The 21,163-nt window shown below is 39.1% G+C and overlaps 3 protein-coding genes across 5 annotated transcripts in view; 2 read left to right on the top strand and 1 right to left on the bottom strand.

Moving 5' to 3' along the window:
• Positions 1 to 1,034: 1,034 nt before the first annotated feature.
• Positions 1,035 to 6,232, top strand: c1h11orf54 (chromosome 1 C11orf54 homolog). Its single transcript, XM_072694065.1, has 8 exons — positions 1,035 to 1,151; positions 1,377 to 1,475; positions 2,809 to 2,882; positions 3,672 to 3,773; positions 4,008 to 4,184; positions 4,649 to 4,798; positions 5,252 to 5,368; positions 5,939 to 6,232. The coding sequence occupies exons 1-8, from the start codon at positions 1,085 to 1,087 to the stop codon at positions 6,110 to 6,112; spliced, it is 960 nt and encodes a 319-aa protein (XP_072550166.1). The 5' UTR covers positions 1,035 to 1,084; the 3' UTR covers positions 6,113 to 6,232.
• A 181-nt stretch (positions 6,233 to 6,413) lies between these two features.
• On the top strand, positions 6,414 to 11,340 carry spata22 (spermatogenesis associated 22). 3 transcript variants are annotated; one of them, XM_072674835.1, is made up of 7 exons: positions 6,414 to 6,568; positions 7,411 to 7,500; positions 7,720 to 7,897; positions 8,025 to 8,373; positions 9,321 to 9,447; positions 9,599 to 9,696; positions 10,080 to 11,340. In XM_072674835.1, exons 2-7 carry the CDS (start codon positions 7,488 to 7,490, stop codon positions 10,269 to 10,271), a joined length of 957 nt encoding a protein of 318 aa, XP_072530936.1. In that variant the 5' UTR covers positions 6,414 to 6,568; positions 7,411 to 7,487; the 3' UTR covers positions 10,272 to 11,340. The 3 variants fall into 3 exon arrangements, with proteins under 3 accessions (XP_072530936.1, XP_072530927.1, XP_072530943.1); XM_072674826.1 differs by lacking the exon at positions 6,414 to 6,568 and adding an exon at positions 6,765 to 7,275; XM_072674842.1 differs by lacking the exons at positions 6,414 to 6,568; positions 9,599 to 9,696 and adding an exon at positions 6,765 to 7,275.
• LOC140551426 (LHFPL tetraspan subfamily member 7 protein) overlaps positions 10,626 to 21,163 on the bottom strand; it is a 133,862-nt gene continuing 123,324 nt past the window's right edge. Inside the window, exon 3 of the mRNA XM_072674853.1 lies at positions 10,626 to 13,212. Coding sequence (XP_072530954.1) covers positions 12,986 to 13,212 — 227 coding nt within the window. The 3' untranslated portion in view covers positions 10,626 to 12,985. The remainder of the gene's footprint in view (positions 13,213 to 21,163) is intronic.

Below are 21,163 nucleotides of genomic sequence, written 5' to 3'. Positions count from 1 at the left end.
AAGTAAAATTGAAATGACTGATGTATTATTTTATTTTGAACGCTATTTTTATGTGCATCATTTTATTGTATTGAGGGAAAACTCATATTCAGAAGAAAATGCACTTTTTGCATCGTGCATGTCTTGATTATTTTGACCAACAAAGCAGCATCGATGTGTTTACTGTTGTAGTAAAATGTTTATTATACCTTGTGTTTGTTGACAAATTATCCTTAAATAATGATTACTCAACTTAGTATTAACAACTACATAATCATTGTGTGAAACCTTGTATTTTATATGCATCTATACAAATGATTATCCGATACTTATATCATGTAGGCTTACACACATAGCTAACAATGTATGGCTTGTTTCTAACCCACATAAAGTAACGTCATGTAGTTTGTCTCCCGACAGCTAATTTATTATTTAAATAATCTTTCATTTTTAAATATTTTTGTACTGAAACGTTTTTTGTGTTTGTTTCTGTGATTTCTACGGTGATTAGGCCTACAGTGAGTTACATTTATATAGTATTTAATTGAATTAGTTTAATATAATAACATAACATTCCCCCAGTCACATAGTCTGTAAGAGAGAGTACTAGTGTAGTAGTTTTATTTTTAGTTTTTTATTCTAAAAACAGTTTTGTTTCAGCCATTTTCAGCATTAATGACACATTCAATGTAATAAAAACTTAAATATGATTGAGTTAGTAAGTAAATAAGTTTACAAAACGTTCAATATTTCTTAAAAACGTGGCGATGTTAATAATCACCAGACAACATAAACGAATAAACATGGTCGTGACAACACTGTGAAAGCAAATAATTGCCAGAACGGGTCTTCATCTTGTTTTCAGCTCATTAGGAGTGCCTTCGTCATGCTGCCAGTTCAGAAGTTAGCAGAGACCGGTCACTAATCTTGCAACCCGCCGCATCCAGTTCAGGGGGAAACGTTTCTTACCCATGAATCTCTGGGTGAGTGAACGCAGCCCGTCAGCACATCAGTCAGCGTCAAGGCTGTAGAGCATGTGACCCACGGTATGCGTGTGTGTCTGTCGGTGTGTGTGTGGTGCAGGGCGAGCTGAGCTAACTGAAGGATGGCAGGCACCAGTAAAACCGAAAAGCTCCAGCTACATGTTCCCAGTCTGGAGGAGTTATGTGAGGGTAAGGCATTTCTTTACACCCGTTGAGAAATGAAGAAAGGTCTGGGTGGTAGTGTTTGTTTCACTGCACTGATGAACCCTGAATTGAATACACAGACCAAAGTTCAGTGTCTCAGTGAGCTTTTCAGCCTGAACTGCAGCAGAGTTATAGGCTGTAAGTTGCCGTTAGTGTGTGTGTGTGTGTGTGGTTTAACAGTGTTGAGTAATCATCATTGTTGTGTATCAGTGCTGGAAAAAGGACTCCGGAATAACTTTGAAGACGCGGAAGTCTGTGTGGCTGAGTGCCCAGATCTCTCACAAGCACCATTCCAGTTTCCTGTTAAAGGTAGGTACAGGTTTAATCATATATAAGCACACACAGCAACGCTAAACCCACCGAACCTGCATTAAACATTACCTGCATTAAAGGATACATCAGTTATTATGCCACATTAGGTAATAATGTAGGTACTTTATTGTTTATTCCAATCCCAGCACAGGACATTTCACTAGTAAACAAATTGAAGTCTTAAAAACAAATTCCTCACTTATAATAATAATAATAATAATAATAATAATAATAATAATAATAATGATGCTTGTAAGTGTCCACTGATAAGGTCGGCACCCCACTGAGTGTTTACCTCTGCTAGACCACCCTCAGGCCACCCAGATAATTGTCATGCGTACAAGATCAAACTAGTTTTTACTATTTTCAAACAGATTTTTAGAAAAAAAACTAAAACAACTTACAGAAAAATAATAATGACTAGTATATAAAATGACTTGCTGAAACGGAATATTATTTACTTATTTTTTTTATTATTATATACTCTGCTTAACCACTGGAGGGCTGCTAAGGAAACGCTAAGCAAAATACAAGTGGACCACTAGTTTTGCATGAATTGCTACAAAAGTACTATTACAGATTCACACTACCATTCACTGTGCAGTTTGTACAGCTGATGCTGCTGTTTTTGGGATGTCGCAAATATCAACACAGTTACATGCAGTATTGTGCAGAAGTATGAACACAAATGTCATGTTTTGATTAATTTTCTAAATAAAGTAAATAAATCCTCTATGGGAAACAAACCTAATTATGGCATTTTTTACTGCTAATTTGGAGCATGTTGCTGAAATGTCACCTTTGTACATAATACATAAATGTTTATTTTTATTAAGCAAATTAACACTAATTTTGTATTGTGTATGTGCAGATGAATGTTCTATTAAAATATGTTTTTACACTCTACACAAATAAACACATGTAATTTGACAACCATACAGCCACTCATTCAGTATTTAGCAGTTTAACTCTGCCCACTCACACTGAAGATTTTAGGTCTGTATTACAGGGCTGTATTTTTAAATGCGGCACAGTTCTGGACAACAATCTGATTGATTGAAACCCCCCCCCCTCTTTAATTGTAAGGGACAGAGAGACATTTGAAACAGTCCTGTAAAATGTAGAGCTTTATGACTCTTATTGAAACATTAAACTAAGAAGAGTCAGAAATTGAATTATAGAGCTAACTGACATGAGTGAATAAATAGAATAAAAGAATTGGTAGGTTATTTAGTGCTGGTATTTTGCCTAATATATTGTCACTTATTACCCAAATCCACCCTACTTTTACAGTTGACTGATATTAGCTATTTTTTTCTTCTTCCAAAAGGGCTTTGTGGTAAACCTCGCATTACTGATGTTGGAGGTGTCCCCTACTTGGTCCCCCTGGTCCATGTGGACAAGGTTCGACTGTCCGATGTTGAATTTAGATTATAAGACTAAGAGCCTAGGACATATTCAGTTCACTTTAAGTTTATTGTCATTAAACGAAAACACAGTTGTATTGTACAACAAAACACTGTCAGGCTGAGTCTCCGGGTGCAGAATAAATACAACATGATACAATAGTGCAGTAAGATAAACAAAGACAAAACACAAGACAGGGTACATAGACAATTAGTACAAAGGCAGTAAATACAAACATATACAAGTATGTGCATGTGCAAATGTGTGCATGAAGGCTGGGTGATTAAGGTGTAAACTGAGTTACTATACTAGTATTATATGCAGAGCAGTGATGTGCTGTGCATGTAAATGAAGAGTAAAACTGGGAGTTCAGGAGTGTGTGCTGAGGTAGACCAGTCTGGTATTGTTCACAGCATCGTGTCTGTAAACAGAGTGTACAGTGCAGTAATAAGTATAGCAGCTAGTGTTCAGGTAGGGAGAACAGTACACAGCTTATGAATAGAGAGAGAGAGTTCCAGTTAAAGTGTACAGTATATTTCCTGAACTAGTGGAGCTCAGTGTGGGTATGATGAGTGAACCGAAAGGATAAGAGTAATCAGTAACAGTCTGTGTGTGGGTATTCAGGTTGTAGCACTTTAGCAGGAGAGGTAGCCAGCTGCTGCCGTTGCCACGTGCTGCCGAAAGTAGATAATATATGATATATATATACATATTGTTATTGTTTATTACTATTCAATTGTTATATATTGGTTATTCATGACACGCATTATAATTCATGTCCCCAAGGTGTATAATATGAACACTGTGTCCAAGGAGTTGGAGCTTCCTGGGGCATTTATTATTGGTGCTGGTGCAGTTTCATCTAAGACTGTTGGAATGAATGGAGAGGTGAAAACCTGCGTCATGACACTTGCTTCTTCTTTCTGTTTTCATATATTAATATTATATGATTTTTGATTATAAATGTAAGATTCAGTTTGATTGTTTTATGATATAGGACTAAAATGATTACACCCTTAGCAGTTTCTTGACTTTGTTTATGAATCACAAAGGAGAGCTACTAACTTCTGTGTCCTAGCTATTCTCATGAACATCATTAATTACCCATGTTACTTTTCTAAGCTGATGCCTCTGGTGCTGACTGAATCTGAGGGCAAATCTGCCATCAACGGCAGCTACTTCTCCTCAGTCAATCCAGTGGATGGGAAATGTCTGCAGGAGAAATACAGTGACAGATTCCATGACTGTGACTTTGGCCTTCTTGCAAACCTCTATGCGTGTGAGGGTAAACCTGGGAAGGTGAGCAAACTCCGGAGGCAGATAACAGCTGCACGCATCCCAATTCTTAATAATTTAATAGGTCGGGTATCGGCCAGATGTCACCACTACATGTCTGTGCAGTGCGATAGCTTTGCTCTTATTTGTGATTAAAACTATTCTGCCTCTAATAATGTGGTTTCTATAAACTGTTAGTCCCTTAACAGAGAACTGCTGTTACTCAGTACTCGGTTAAAGTAGCAGTGACATGAGCAGACCCCTGTTAATTATTATATTTAAATGCTAAAGTGTAGAGGAAGAACTTGCATACCTTTTTTTTTTTTGTTGTTGTTGTTTTTACAATATTGTCATTTTTCAATCCAGCTGGGTAAACAGTTGAAGTGGCAAGTGTGCAAATGATCAATAACTGAATTAGTTTATAATTTTATTTAAAAAAAAATTAAAAACTTGGTGCAGACCAAAATTAAAAACTTGTTTGGTCACAGGTCATCAAGGTCAGAGCGAGCAGACGGAAAGGAGAGGAGAGTCTTGTGAACTGTATGAGGAAAACTATGGAAGAACACTATGGTGATAAGACCCTGGCTCTTGGCGGGACGTTCATCATCCAGAAAGGGAAGGCCAAGATCCACATCATGGTAAAGAAAGGAGACCTGAAGTGTTCAAATTCACATGATACACCGTTCTGGTTGCTGAGCATTAATTATTATACACAATGATCATCTAAATGAACTATTCTCAACACAGTCTTGCACATTCTCAGTTGTGTTTAACCCTGATGATTGTATTATAGAACATGTTAACATCTGTGCAAAGAACATCTAAAGCAAGGCTGTCAATTGCAGAGGGCATCTGCCCTGCAGAATCCAAAAGTGCTAAGAACATGGAAGTGAGAGCATTAAGGGTACCAAGCATCAGATGAGCTGAGAGTACAGATGTCATATGTTTTGTGACCCAGATTAACCAAAATCTTAAAGATTCTCATTGAAGAAAACTTGTTCAAACTGTCATGCAGTCAAATTAGACTCCACACCCAAGTGGAAATTGTTTGGTACACGTCCCAGAGGTTCATCTTTGTCTTCTGTCTGTAGCCACGAGAGTTCTCTACGTGCCCCCTGAATACTAATGAAGACGTGAACAACTGGCTAAAGCACTTTGAAGTCAGTGCTCCCTTCATCTGCCAGTCTGTCATGGTGTCCAGAGATCCAGTGAGTATCACCCCATATCTTCACCATTAACTCATGTATCTGAATGTTGTGTAGAAAAGGATTGGTCAATACATTTCACCCTATCCGATCTTAAACCAGCTTAATTTGTGCTGCTCTAACTGGGAATTTATATTAATATAGGTCTTTATCTTTATTTCCAAGTCTTTCGAGTCTTCAAACCCAAATTGTGTTATTTCAGTAAATCTAGGTTCTTTAGTAGTGCTGTAGTACTCAAGTCAGGCCTCAGGCCCTTGTAATTTGGTCTAAAGACATTTCTTGGATCACACCAAATTCAGACTCTGGTCTCAGCTGCGCCCAGATATAAAAATATACATTTGTTTGTATTTTCTTTCTTTTAACGGTCACTGTGTTAATGTGCACTTACTCATACTCAAACAACTCAATCCAATTGGATTTTGATAAATTCCTGACACCAAAACAAATGGGAAAGAGAAAGGTTCCACCTGTCAGTACAAAAAAGAAATGTAATTCATAATTTTATATAATTATGTAATATAATGCCATATAATAGTATATAATACTATTCATTGTCCATTTGTTTTTCATCAGGGTTTGGATCTGAGGCTGGAGCACACCCATGGCTTCAGTCATCACGGTGAGGGAGGCCACTACTACATAGACACAACCCCAAACACAGTGGAATACCTGGGCTACTTTCTCCCAGCTGATTTCATTTATCGCATTGACCGGCCAACAGAGACCCATAATGTGGGCAGAGACTGAATATAATGAGATGTGGTTCTTGTAGCATAGGATCACAGTAAAATCACAATCACGGTTTATTAATGAATTATAAAACTGAGACCAAGAACTCTTACAACTTGCATAATAAAGAGAGTTTATTAAAAGTGGTTTGTTGAGTTGCTTCATTCTTTTAATAGACATTAATTAATTATTTAATGGTTGGAAAGATACTATTGGTGGAGTTTCCCAGATATGGATTAAGTCTAGTTCTGGACTATATTTTCTAGATTACATTGTAAATGCTGGCTAGTCCAGGACTGGGTTTAGGTGTGCAGGGAGATGGGTAAGATGGCAGACAGCTGAAAATGAACTGATAGGGATTCTGAGGATACACAGTTCCTGGTTTGGACGACTAAGGACAGTCAAGAACACAGAACACTGCATCTGAACGAGAGAGAGACCTTGATTCACGTCCTGATGATTGTAAATGTGGAGGTGAGCCAACTAAACGTGAACACAAACGTTAGCATTGCAGGTGCAAAGAATCAACAAACAGAATATAATGTGTGTCTATGCGTACGTGTCAGTTAGCGATGGTAGAAGCGGGCAGGTTTTAAGGCCCTCTTCACTACAGCGCTGAGGCTTTGAGCCTCGCGCGCGGGTTTGGCGGCAGGTATACTTTCCCGCGCAGAGCGAAGGACCGCCGCCTCGCGCTCTGGTTTGTCGCGGCTGAAGCGCAGTGAGGGACCCCGCTGACGGAGAAGATGGAGAAAACAGTCCTCAACTAGAGTTTAAGCACACTTTCCAAACTCACTCCTTAGCCCTGGTTATCCAGAGGAGGCGTTTGGCGTCTGTCGTTGACGTTTTAAGTGCGCCTGAAATCGCTACTGTGGCTTTTTTCCGAGAGTTTGACTCGTTAGTCGTTAGCTAGCTTTAACATGACCGGGCAGTACTGCAGATATCGTGAATTAGCATAGGTAGCTAATGCTAGCTAGCGGACCTAGCCTAGTGTGTCGTGTAAATACGCAGTGGTATTTTCCGTGACAGCAGTTCTAATGTTACACATGTAAGATAAATAATAATCGTTTTTGAGGCCCTTGCCTTTCAAGAAGTCTTAAAAGTACGGCGCTAGTTAGCTAGCTAGCTAACCCATTAGGTTACTGTCATGAGGAGAAATGAAAACCAGCCAAGGCCAACGGCAGGTAGATGACATGATTATCAAATATTACTTATAGTTTTAAACTAGAGCTCGTTTATTTTTTATAGTTTTAGTGTTTGTTGTGTTTTACCTGTTTGTTTTTTCAAATGAAAGTGTTTATTTATGTGTTTATGTACAGGCTGCTTGTCTGTACCACTGTTTAACCAGAAGAAACGGAGCAGACTGCCTTTGACCTCAAATCCCTCTGAGAATGAAATGTACTCTGGTAGTAAGTACATACATACATACATACATACATATATATATATAAAATAAACAAATAGCGTGTGTGTTTTTATGTAGTGCTTTGATTAGTGATCAGTTAACTCATAGATAGCACTAAATCACTAGGTGTAGCTGCCCGCTTCAACAAAAAAGTCGATAGCAACAGATGTGCTGTATTTGATATTACCTTTTGAAGAAAAAAGGTTGTGATCGTTTTGTTTAGGTAGCATAGGGTATGCCCAGGCCTCAACAAATCGAGTGCCTTTAACCCAGAGGAGTGAATGGAACCAGCGAGCCAACCTACAACCCGAGCAAGCCAAAGCATGGCCCACTACCTCATCTTTCTCAACAGGACAAGGATGTGCACCTATACCTCACCCACACAAACCCACCTATAATAGGTAAATGCAGAACTGGCATTATACAATGTTTATGAACGCATGCTTAAGTAGAATCAAAAAAATAAATTGAGAAAAAATGCATCTTTTGCAATATTTTCCTATTTGCCTCTTGAATTTGTACTTTCAGGTCAAATACAGAGATGCAGAGACATCCAAATAGACAGGGTTCCATGGCAACAGCTCAGAACTGCAGGCTGGATGGATTTTCTAGCGTCAGTGGAACCAATCAGGCCCAGCTTAGACCATTCAATGGCAAGCAACCCGTGAAGCAGCAGTCTTTCAGCAGACAGACCAATCCACCCAGAGCGTCTTTCAACACTCAGAAGCTTGTGCCCGCTCCATCACACAGCCAGGGACCTGGGCCTCAGAGTCAGAATACCCAGTGGAAATTTAAATCTGTTGGACATACGAGTGCTGGGATGTGGGTTGAGGATACTTTTGGCATTTCAGGCAGTGAGAACAGTCTGCAACAACAGGTGAACCATTTTAACTTTGATTTGATTTGAAATTTGGCAAACATTAATGCCTGTACACATTATTTCACCACACAAACCTTTTTTATCTCCTGCTTTTGTGTTAGAATTTCCGATCATTTTGTATTGCAAATTGTTTAAGGTTGTATCATATTTGAAGTAAATGAGTCTGAAGTAGGCTACTGCTTAGGACATAAAGTTGCACACTGCGGAAACCTAACATGCAAAGAGGCTATTTATTGCCATTTGGAGCTATTAAGAGCGTAGCTGACTGACTTTGAAAGCAGACACAAAAGTATCGGAGGGCACCAGATCCAAAGAAATAGAGCTGCATCCTTGGTTGAAGAAGCTAAATCTAAAACATCCACTCAACAACCATACGTCTGCTCTTACAATTTTGTGGAGGGGAATTTAGCATCAGAACATCCTTCCTAAAAATAAAAAAAGGCTTGGTTATGAAGCTCAGATTAAGCGGACGCGTCGGGTGTTTGTGAGGCTGTCAAGTAAGACGTTAGCCTAAGCTCTAACTTTCCTAGGAGCCTCAAAAGCACCCAATATTTCCTCTTCATCTGAGCTTCATAATTAAGAAGCCAACCATAAGTGCATTTTTTCTTCTTTGGAAGGCAGTGGATTTAAGTTATATGGTGTTCCACAACACTCAAATCTTTTTGTGTCGTGTTGTTTGAGCGAAATTCTGCTCTTCTTCCAGTTATTGTGACACCCTCTAACTGAGCATAATATAATCGTTCTACACACGTTCTACACAAAATGAGCAAAAATGGCTACTCCCATTGTTTAAAGGAAAATAGGGTGGATAATGTGCAACAGTTAGTGTGATAATTTATACATTTTTGTAACACAAAATGTGCACCTGAACTACATACAGGATTAATCCTTCAGAAATCAAATTTTCTTTGCAGTTGTACTGATCATTCTTAATTTAATTATAGAAATCCACAGTTTCAGAGGCAAAGCCAGAAACCAAGAACTCCCTGCGAATTCTCACAGCTGTTATCCAGGGTATGCAACACTGGAGCCAGTTCAAGGACAAAGTGCCTATGTTGTTTGAGATTTTTGGTAAGTATTACTAACTAGGTAGCTAATTAGTCCGCCAGATTAGATTGATCACGTCTGTAAAATAGGCGATTATTATTATCATAGTGGACTTTTATTTAGTAAGGATGTTACTCTGTGCGCCCTTGTCAGACAATATTGTCTGTTGTTACAGCCACTCTTGACTCTGCTGTTACAGTAGGGAAATATGGTGCTAAGAACTTCCTTCTGAGGGATGGAAAAGGGGTTGTGCCATGTGTCTATTATGAAATTGTGAGTAATATTCTTCAGACAGGTTCAGCACAAACGAATCACAGTAGTTCTCATCTGCTCAGACTGGAATAAATAAGTGTGAGGTTTGCAAATTAAATGCAACAATACAGCATACAGGAGTTGTTGAAATTGGAACCGACATGTGCAACACTTTCTCAATCATGTTTAATTAACGCTTAGAAGGCATAGATCACCAATCATGCAATCATTTTTTAATCATGGCCTGTTAAGATTACTTCCAAAACATGAAGGTAATTGGTTTATTCATATTAGCTAGAGGGTATACTTTGAAACTAGGTTCACTAGTTAATGAAGGCAAGGTATCTTTGTCTGTTGTCCTCTCCCCTGCTTCTCTGTGTCCTCTTGTATTATTTGCCCTACAGGACCAGACGCTGCCTCGGCTGATCCGGGGTCAGGTGCATCGCTGCATAGGGAACTACGACAGACACAAAAACATTCTCACCTGTGTGTCAGTGCGGCCAGCCTCTTCCTCAGAGCAGAGAAATGCTCAAGAAGCTGTGAAGACGTCAGACACTGAGATGAGAAATGTTGTCCAGGCACTTACTGAAATGTAATGTCAATAGGAGCTAGAAAGAACCGGGCAGATCAAAAAGATTTCGGGACATTTACGTTGAGTTTTCCATTTTTGTAATTAATTTTGTAATTATTTAGTGTGTAATTATATAGGGTTATACAAAGTGCCTCAAGTCGATTCCTCTAAATCTGCATAGTAAGATGTTGCATTTTTTTTGTTTGTGCATTTACCACATACATTTGTGTATTCATTTATCAGTAAAAACTATGACTGCATATGCCTTATTCACAGTAGAGCAAAATAACCATTGTCCATCTTAATCCTAAAACACAAACACAAAGACACAAAAATGTACATTTGCTTTGTTAAGGAAACGTTTTATTACAAAGGGCAAAACACTTAACAGCAAGTCTTATTGAGGGTCAAGGGTTAAACAAACACAATAATTAGGTAATATCCCAAAATATAGCTTTTCAAAAGGGGACCAACCATTTCAGCATGAACAGCCATTTTACATAATTATTTACAGCAAAAACCACACAACTAATCTACAGAATCCGTTAATGAGTGATCAGATTTCACATACATTATTACAGACCAAAGGGATCCCTGTGCCTAGGGTTATGATAATTACAGCATCATCTAAGCACGGTTTGGGAACTTATGCACGACTACATACATCTTCTTTCTTTTCAGAAGGCTTCTTTGATGTTCGTTTGTGCCTTCTCAAATTAGTCCCTCAACATACACAGGCAATCAGTGTAGGTTTCGCACACAAAAAAAAAAAGTTAAAAGTTTAAAGACATACACTTATACTTGGAGGAAATCATTCGTTCAGCTGGCTTTGTTCAGAGTCAAATGTCACTGCATGCTTAGTTACATTAATGAAAGAATAGAAGAAAGTGGGGAATTAGCTGAGAAGTTTTACTTATTTAGCCACTCTGAACGTGTTACACATGAAGGTACCAACAGAAAACGAATGAGGGCTAGGTTCAGCTCATAAAGTTATTGAGCACCGAGAGTCTCCCTTTTTCTGTATAAGTGTGAAACGCCTCTGTAATATGCCACAACCTGCTCATTTAGTTATTAAACTCATTTTGAGAAACAGACAGATGTGTTGTGACACAGGTAAGACCATTTAACTTGTCTTGGGTATTTATGTAGCCATGTCTTTCTGTTCTGTTCTTTCTTTCACATCCTTTCCTCAGCTGAACTCACTATTTTGCCCTTTTTGAACACCTGTTACATTACAGTTTGCACAGTTCATCAAAGCATCAGAACACACCAGCTTCATGTAGACTTGCCATAGTTACAGAATGCATGATTTTACAATAGAAACAATCCCCTTCTAGTTTATAACAAACCGAGACATATGCAGAAATGCACAACACAGTGGGAAATAAACAAGGAAGCATTTACAAAACCACAGTTTCAGCAGAAGTAGGTAACCTGATAAAAGGAATTGAAGTCTTTTTAATCATGGTTAAAAGGCACAAGTTGGTTAGGGCAGAAAAGGTTTTTCATCTAGAGTGTCTTGATGTTGACTAAGCCCAGCTTCATGTATTTTTGTGATTACATTGTATTTATGTTTTTGCCTTTCTCCTGATTACATAAAATCCTGAATTTGGGTTTAGTGGAAGGTTTAAGTACAAAACACACAGCACGACTTGGACTTGCAACTTTCCTGTTGAAACACGCAATGGCAGGTTTTCTGGGATTAAGATCTTTCAGGGTTTAAAATTTCAGGTTGTTCGATATTAAACCCAGTTTTGGTGTCAAACAAAAGTCTGCTTGTGATGGCTGGCTGTACTGTCGCTGTGTGGATTGTTTCATTAGGGAATTAAGTCACCATTTTCTTTCTGCTGCTTGGAGGTCCACTGAGAAGTCACAGCCCCCAATATGAAACAAAATAGAAAAACACTATTTGAAACCAATTTGTGAAATTGGCATATATGGATAGGGAGCTCTCATAGCCCGTTAGCCACAGTGTTCGTAGTTACTGGATCAGCACTGCATTGGGTCAACTGTAAAAGTATGGCAAAACTTCCAAAAACGTTGAAGCATTTAGAATTTATCGGGATCAAATTTTTTTCCCTCAGTTTTTTCAGGAACGCAAAACCAGTGAAGTTCTGCATATCCACGAATATTCAGCAGATCCATGAACAGAATCTTTGTGTTGTATTTTTTCTGTAGTCATCCTAGTAAGTTAAGGATCATTCAGTGTTATATGAAAGATTCCATGCTGTCCTTCAGACGTTCCGGAAAATCCCTGATTTCTGTCCGGAGGCTTCTTCTTGTCCTCACATTCTTTGCATGTAAACGTGTCTTAGGTAAAACCTCTGCAGGCGGAGGCTTTTTCAGAATGTTGGAATTATTGTTCTGCCGTTTGGGGTCTACCTTACCAAAGAAAATCCAGTTTTGATGCTTCCATTTTAGACTGTGTGACCTGGAGCACAGGTTAGTTGATAGTCAGAAGGGCAAAAAGACTCCATCCAATTTCCATTTCAAATCCCAAAATAACGTTTCAAAAAACAGCTTTCACTATGAGGGATGCCCGACAAGTGGACATAGCTTATCAAATGAGGGAAGACAATGTAGCACATCACACAATGAAAACAAAACAAAGGCTCTTCTGGGCAACAATGTGGCGTCATCATCATCATCATCAATCAAGAATAAATGATAGAGGAATGCAGATCCATTTCCATGAAATAATAACTGCTCCAACCAGATACAATGCATAAGGCAGAGCTTTTATAATAGCGTGGGCAGCGGAGTGGGTGACAGCTGCTCTTTGGGAGCATACTTGGCGAAAAAGGGAAGGAAGAGGGTGAGCATCACGCCCACTATGGCCAACATGTATCCCCAGCCTATCTGGCATTCCCCAGCATAGTAGATGTCAGAGTTTCCACAGAAAGACTTGACCAGGCTGGAGTTCAGGCCAAAGGGATAGACCAGCAGACCAGACGCCATGATGAACACTGCAGAGAAGAAGAAAGGAAAGATTCAATTAGACCAGTTAAAATTAGACCTATTGATTAGTCTGACAAGTGTCTTTTTTAGGGGCAAACATCAAAAATAGTATTAAAAAAGCACAATATAAGAAAAACAGTCTTTTAGCTTATTCAAAGGCTTAGGAGATGTAGTTTGGAGAAAGATTTGTAAGACTTTCCCCATTACCAGAAGCATTTACAAATAATAGCTCAGGGCATTAGTTTCCAATCTATTTATTATTATCGCTATCTCTTTAAAGATCTTCTGAAAGATAAGGCCCATGAATCAGCAGTGGCCTGCTATGTATGTTTCAATTTCCTGGATTCTTCTGTAGTGGCACACTATATCCTCTTGGTGGCGGTAGAGCACTTGTACAATAGTGCATAGAGTGTGATTTATGTTACAGGTTTTTGGTTGAAGCACTAAACCTTTCTCAATACATCCATAGCTTTCTGTCCAGTTACAGCACAGACCTTATCCATTGACACAAAATCCAGCCGCTAAACCATACAGGAATTTTACATCCACAGCTGAAAACAGACCTTTTTACACTGAGCGTCATCATTTCTCATCAGGAGGTAAGAACTGAGGTCATGCTTTAGGATAGAGATATTATGTTTGAATGCGCCATTGGTTATGCAGTACACCTACATAACAAGGGCCTCTTTTCCAGTCTTGATTATTGTGCCTGAAGGCCATAAACTATTGAAACAAAGCACCTGTTTTTATAGAAATGATACTGAAGGATACACTTTGTTAAAAGCTTTGGTTACTTCATGTTTATGACTCCTCTGAAAGAATAGAACTTGTCAGAACACATCAAACTAGTAAAGCCATTTTAAAGAGATTTGCCAGTGACATTAATTAACTTAATATAATGAGGTTTTACATAATCTGTCTCCTCCACCCTGCCCTCTTTCCCTAGCTCCTCGGATGAGAAGACCCAGAGTTCAGGCCTGTATAGACTGGCCTGTGTTTATCAGTGGGGGTCTGACAGTTTAAAGCCTGTTTGCTAATGATGCCTTAATAGCCGCCTCTATCAAACCGCCATTTACACAAAGACGCAGGGAGAGACTCCTTTACGTGCCTGCGTGCCACACAACAACTGACAGGGAGGGGAGAGAAACCACCAAACCGCCTTCTGTCCGAATCTATAAATTAAGAGGGCAGTATTGGCTGCATACCAAACCAGTCTATTGAGAATTTCCAAAGGGTAATTACTGAGAGCACTAATGAAGGCTTCTATTTTGAAGTGAGTGTAGTGAGTGTAGTGAGTAGTAAAAGAGAAAGCACTTCCAAAACTGATTGGATAGTTTGTAATAGAGCTGCACAATATACCATTATTTATCATTAAGCAGTTGGTTGCAGTGTAGTGTGTAACAGAGAAACCCACCAGTGTAAAATGATTCAAATGGATGTGATTCTGGAGTGTCAACTACATGCCATGAAGGTAAATGTACATGTAATCATTATTGCAATGACTGTCTTAGCCATACGGATATCACAGAAAGCTGCAATGTGCAACTGAGCCATCACACCAATCTTTTTTTTTTTATCATGTGGTATGAACAGCTTGACCAATCACAACTCTGGATGTTGTGATGTTGTTTAGGCCAATCTATAACCACTGATTATTATTCACAATATTGAATCACCTTTTAATACATTAAAATGTGTATTGCAACTGCAGTTGCATCATTTACCTGTATATGGCAGTATTTTGTTCATATTGTGCACCAGTAGATACCAATTATAGGAGATGAAGTTACAGTGAATATCTAAAGTGATTATAGCTACAGGTACAAAAACCATCTCCATTTTTGTTGATTTTAATTTATTTGTATGAATCTGGCAGTTGTTCTTTACATTGTGTCTAATGTCCATGATGAATGGACCAATAGAAAAGATCCAAAATATTTCTAAATAAAGTATTTTTACATGTACAAGTTTTCCCTCCTGCTGTTAAATTGACATTTTGGAGATACAGGGTTTTTATGTGACAGTAACAAAATCTACCCTTGTATACGACAAATGTCTCTTATACACCAGGAATATCACAGCAGACAGAATTCCAATAAATCACAGCCAGTTTGTAATTGTTTAAGGTTTAGAGTCTACAGAAGCTGGAATAAGGAGCCATGGGGGGCAACTGTAGTCTGGATCAGATAAAGCCCAAATCCACAGGGCAAGTGTGTATGAGATCTCTGAGATGGCACACAGCTGTGCAGCTGTAATACATCATTTTATCCAGCCTGTTCTGAGACCTGTTTCTCAAAGCTGTCCTGTTGTGCAGCTATAATACCCCGCTTTATCAGCGCTGTCCTGGGAGCAGCACCAAGTCACTATCTGTCCTCAAACAGCTTAAAGGAGTCCACATGGACACCCTCAAATCTCACAATGCAGCTGTGCTTTGAGTTGTGACTTTGATTTACAAATGACCACCACCATTAGGAGATATAGAAACCTTCTCATTTGGCTAAGTTTAGATCCAGGGTCAAACAAGTACACAGTGGAACAGACAAAGAAGTTACTCTGTGACGGACCGTGAGGAACTCGAGCTCTGGAGTTGTACAAACAATAGCCAGATCACATAAAGGGTAAATCCCTTGCTAACAGTGTCAGATGCTGGGATTAAATGTCACTGGGAAATACATTAAAACACTAAGTAATGCTGCGTATGTCTGTTGTCCTCTGACATTTAAGACCAGCCTCACCTTTGTGATTTAATATAAGTCTGTGTCTTTGGCCAAACTTGACAATGCAGCCACCCAGAGCCTATATGTATGTGCTCTACATTCCTGTTATCTTTTATTTTAATATCCTCAATAAATACATGAATATTGAGCAGCAAAAGCTCATTTCTTGCATGGCAGGGTTGGCTAGCCACACATCCATATGCCTCGCTGGGCACTGGTGTAATCCTATAGCGACGCTGCATGAGAGTGACAAATGATATGATGATGGGATTCATTGGATGGTGTAATAACATTCCGAACCTGCCCCGTATGACCGAGCTCATTACAGTGCAGCTGATCCCAGATCAGTCCTGCCAAGGCCACTGCAATAAGTTTCTCTTTGCCATTTATTATGATATATTTATTAGGCATGTTGAGATCCGTATTGGCAACTCTTTGCTGAACCACTGTAGCATGCAGCTGATTCACTACCGTGTTGACTCACCTTAATAAAACACTGAAAACCACGATTTGCGATAGTCGAAATAAAAGGTGTAGTACTGGCTATTCACGAAGCACAGAGCTCAACAGGAGATGATAATGTCTCCATTTTAATTTGGATTCCAGTTGTGGTGCGCTGCCAAGTGTTCACTCTCCTTCCAGTGCAGGTGTTTGCCTTGGAACAGAATTCCACCACTGGCATTAATGCGTATATTAACTAAGAATACTGTCTCTGTTGTGCTGGCACTGACTCCACAAACAGTCCATGGGTTGTCTTGTCAGCTCTCGCCATTAGCAACAGACGTGTTGTGAAACACATACAATGCGAAAGGCTTTTAAAATGATAGAACGAATTTCATTAAGTGCTCTGGTTGCCATGTCATTTTGTCTCAAACACAGGTGTAAGGACTGAAAAAGCGGGTTGTTGTCTTACAACACAGCAGCAGGGAAGTGAAAGGACAGGGAAAGCTGTACTTGGGTGGCAGGTAGAGCACTAATAGAGTGGCTTATTGCTACGCAGTTGCAGTTAAAATGCAATTACAGCCCGTTTAAAGTACTGTCCCCACAATAGCTGCGAGGCAGTAAAGAGCATTAGCGTGCTAGCGCACAAGGCCTCAAACTCCCCATTAAGTCATGCATGGAAAGACTTTATGCATACGGCAATAGGCCTGGGTATGAGGGGTTGGTCCATACAGGCTGGACTGCGGTTACTGCACATCTGTGGTTATGGGAAGAAGATGGTAATGGGAGGTTTGATGGACAGAAGAGTGAACTGGAGGAGAATGAGGTAGAGATGGTTCATTGGAAATGCACCGGTTCCAAAGTCCTAGTAATTGGCAGTGCCCCCCAGGCTGACATTTACAGGCATACAAGACAAGGCTCCTGTCTACTTAAATGAGGAGAGACCTATAAACCTAGAACTAAAAACCAAGCTAAGATTTTCAAAAATGCAGTGGTTATCACTAGTAAAATCGCATAACAATGCAGAATAAAAATGTGGTCTTTGTGGAATAAAATAGTGTATTTTCAAAATTATTTAAGCTATTTTAATTGTAAGCTGGGGCATCAACCAGCAAATCCTGGACGCCAATGTCAAACTAGCTGTAAAAAGGTGGATGTTCAGCAGAATGTACTTCCAAAATCAAAATATACTTCAGAATATACACCATGGACTACCTGAAGGGAGACAAACCAACATTACGTGAACTATGCATTGTTTAAAAAAAAATCTGTATGGATATCTTCAACAAACTGCAGCAATATGACCAAAGAATATCTCAGAACTGGAAGCCTATCTGCTACAGAAAGTGTTTGGAAGCTGTGAATTCTGTCGAAAGGGGTGTTACTAAGTCTGTACATCAGAATTTGGAATAAAAAATAAAAAAAATGTTAAAATATGTTTGATTAGCATTTCAATAAAAAACAATTACTAAATCTGTAAATAGTTCCCCAATTTTTGCATACGGCTATATCTACCCCATATTTCAACCAGTGAACTGTCTTCCCCTCTGATAAGGTTTGAATGTGGATGGTCTACCTGTCACATACACACAGACATTACACAGTGTGTTAGAATGTATTGTATATACTGTGGCCATATTGTTGACAAACTATAACCTTCAGGCTTTCATTTTAAGCCTTTATTGCATGCTATTTATTCCACACACACACACACACACACACACACACACACACACACACACACACACACATACATCCCCCCTCCCTCTAACAACTAACATCTCTCTGTCTCACTCCAGCTGTGTGTTATGAGTAATGCGCAAGTTCAAAGGGTGAAAAATCATTCCCAGTGCTTTCCTTCTGAAGACACACAGGCACAAACACCCACTCTCAATATTTCAGAGGGCAAATGGAGACTAACAGCTTGTCTTTACACCCACCTCGGCGCTGGAGTTCTACCATAGCTGTCTGAGTAAATACTTCACAAGCTTAGGGAGCAGGAGGGTAATGAGGTTTAATTAGCAGTCAGAAACTCATCCGCCTCTGTGCTACAGCATATGCTGTTTGAGCCTCTGATCTCTCCATATTTCTCTCAAGAAGAAAGTGTTGACTCCTTATACTTCTGTAGACTTAGTAAAGTTTTAAGGAGCGCCTGCAGGTCTCCGTACAAACACTCGGGGAGAGAATCAAAAATGGTAACTGTTGCCTTGGAGGGAAAAATATCATAGCCTATAACTACACACGTGATGGAGCAATCCATGCTTCAACCAGAAATGTCTTGTTTTGTTGCAAAAGCTATAGGCTGGATAGGCTTTGCCTGTTTGTGAGCAAAATGCCTATTCAGCTTAATGACCATCAACTTAGTTACTGTGCAAATAAAGAAATGTAGAGAGTGTACGGCAGTGTGCAATTCTTTTACTGCTTTTAGCATGTCTGTTTAAATCCCTCTTTCTCATCACTACTATTAGTGTACATGTACCTGTATCTACATCAACCAGTGGTGAGAGAGATAATAATTGACTGCAGCCTAAAAATGTCTAAATGTCAAAGTAAATAAACAGTTTTAGAACCAAGTAGATCAAATAAACCGAAAGGTCCAAAGCCGTTGAATTGCAAATTGGTGTTAAAGCCTGTTGGAGGACTGAAACAGTGAATATTGTACTTTGATATCCAAAGTTTGAAATGAAAATATGTCTTGCTGCTGAGGAAAGTCTTTGTAGAATGGCCAGACTAGTTTAGGTTGATAGAAAAGCTACAGTAACTTAGACAACTGCTCTGTACAATTGTGGTGAGCAGAGAAGCATCTCAACCTTAAGGCGGAAGGGATAACCGCATTTACCACACTGGCTCAGTCCAGGCTGGTGGACGTGGTGTAATGTTGGTGTAATGGTGTGTGGAATGTTTTCTTGGCTCACTCTGGGCATGTTGCTGATCATGTGCCTCCCTTTATAACTACAATTTACCCATCTTCTAATGACTACTTGTGATACTGATAATGTTATATCACAAAGCAAAAGTCTCTCAGTGTTCTCCCAGAGATCTCCTTTGGGATGTGGTAGAACAGGAGATTCACAGCATAGAAGTACAGTGGGTAGCATCATGAATCTGACTCCCTCGCACATATATTTTGCAGGCTAAACATTCTGTACAAAGGGGTGATAAACAATCTGACATGATTACCTGATTATTTAAGCTGACAGCAAATATTTGTTTTTCACAGCAGCAACAACAACAATAATAACAATAATAATGAGTTGTATAATGGATTATCACACTCTGTGTGAATTGGGTGTGTTTTATCCATTGGGCTGAGGCTAATACATGTAGAAGAAAGAAAGCAGAAACTGCATTTATTGAAACACATCATGGGTCTCATTAAAACAATAGAAGCTTTAACCTCTCACTGATGCTTTAGAGGGCAGAGGTAAGGGATGTTTGTTTATTTGAGCTCAAGCTGTGTCTTTCGCAGTTGGAAGCTAGTAAGTATTTACAACAAAAAAGCAAAGTCAGCAAATCTGGCCACTTTAGGCTCTAATTGGTTTATTATTAGATTATAATGAACTAGTAAGGCAATTTAATTATTTGGAATTTTAGATGGCAATTCATTAATTAACAGCTAAATGTTAAATCCCTGATCCTGACATGGCATATTACAACAACACAGTCTAGTTCAGTATTACAGCTTTTTACAATGGAAACTCATCATTACATATGAATCTGAACTCCAATCTCTAATCATTAGGTTAAATGGGCCTTTTGACAATGTTCTCTAAAGCTTGTCCCAATTTCACCATGGTTACTACAAAAGAATGTAGTTTTGGGCAAAACATGGATAGAACAATCCTAATACACGTACTGCATCAATCACGCTGCCAACAGATCATTTTCCTGTAAATGATAGTGAGAACTGACCTGTGAAATGCTCTCAATGTACAGTTCATATCTGAGAAACTGTGAATGGCCATTCGAACAAGGACTACAATAGCATCACACAGCAGAGAGAGAGAGAGACACACACACGCACACACACAATGATTCAATAAGGTTCCCTCAGGTGTGAAGAGCAGCTACTGAGAAGCTGACCCTCTACTACTCTGAGAGGGGTGTGTGTGTGTGTGTGTGTGTGTGTGTGTGTGTGTGAAGTGTGATAAGGTGGTGTTGAAGCATGAAAGGGTGTTAACACACTGCTGAGCACAATTGCTACAAATATGCCACACACACACACACACACACACACACAGTCTTTGCATATTCTACTAGGCCTTGTATAACATAAAAGTAGTGACATGTTAGTTCTTAAGAAAATAATTGTGTGTGTGTGTGTCCACTCAGTGATAACCCAACATGTGTGAAAGTGTTTTCCTAATAAACCACTGTTATCTCACCACATTCAGCCAGTCTGAACCAATATGTCTCAAACTGAACAAATGAATGGTTAGTAAAACTACATTACCCACAATTCCCAGGACAGCTGTGCACACAATCACACAATGACCTGATTTACTGGCCTGTCTAGAAGCTGCTGGCAGTCAGGCTAACTATTCCCTAATGGGTTTGGAGTTAATTAGACTGCTGCAGATACCACACAGATTAAGTCCAAGGTTACTCTCCCACTGTTTAACTGTAGATGAAGACTTCATTAGACCAGTTCTGTTACTCTGCAGCTCTGACTGTGAAGATTATATCCCTGCGTCTCCAGTAGCAGAGTACAATGCAGTGAATCATTGTGACACATTTATCTGAATATATTATAATTGATAATAATAATAATAATCTTTTTTAAAGTTTGCAGCCATTTTTT

This window comes from Salminus brasiliensis, chromosome 1, assembly GCF_030463535.1.
Source record: "Salminus brasiliensis chromosome 1, fSalBra1.hap2, whole genome shotgun sequence".
NCBI lineage: Eukaryota > Metazoa > Chordata > Actinopteri > Characiformes > Bryconidae > Salminus > Salminus brasiliensis.
Note: the sequence above shows the minus strand (reverse complement) of the source record. Positions and strands in the feature narration are given on the sequence as shown.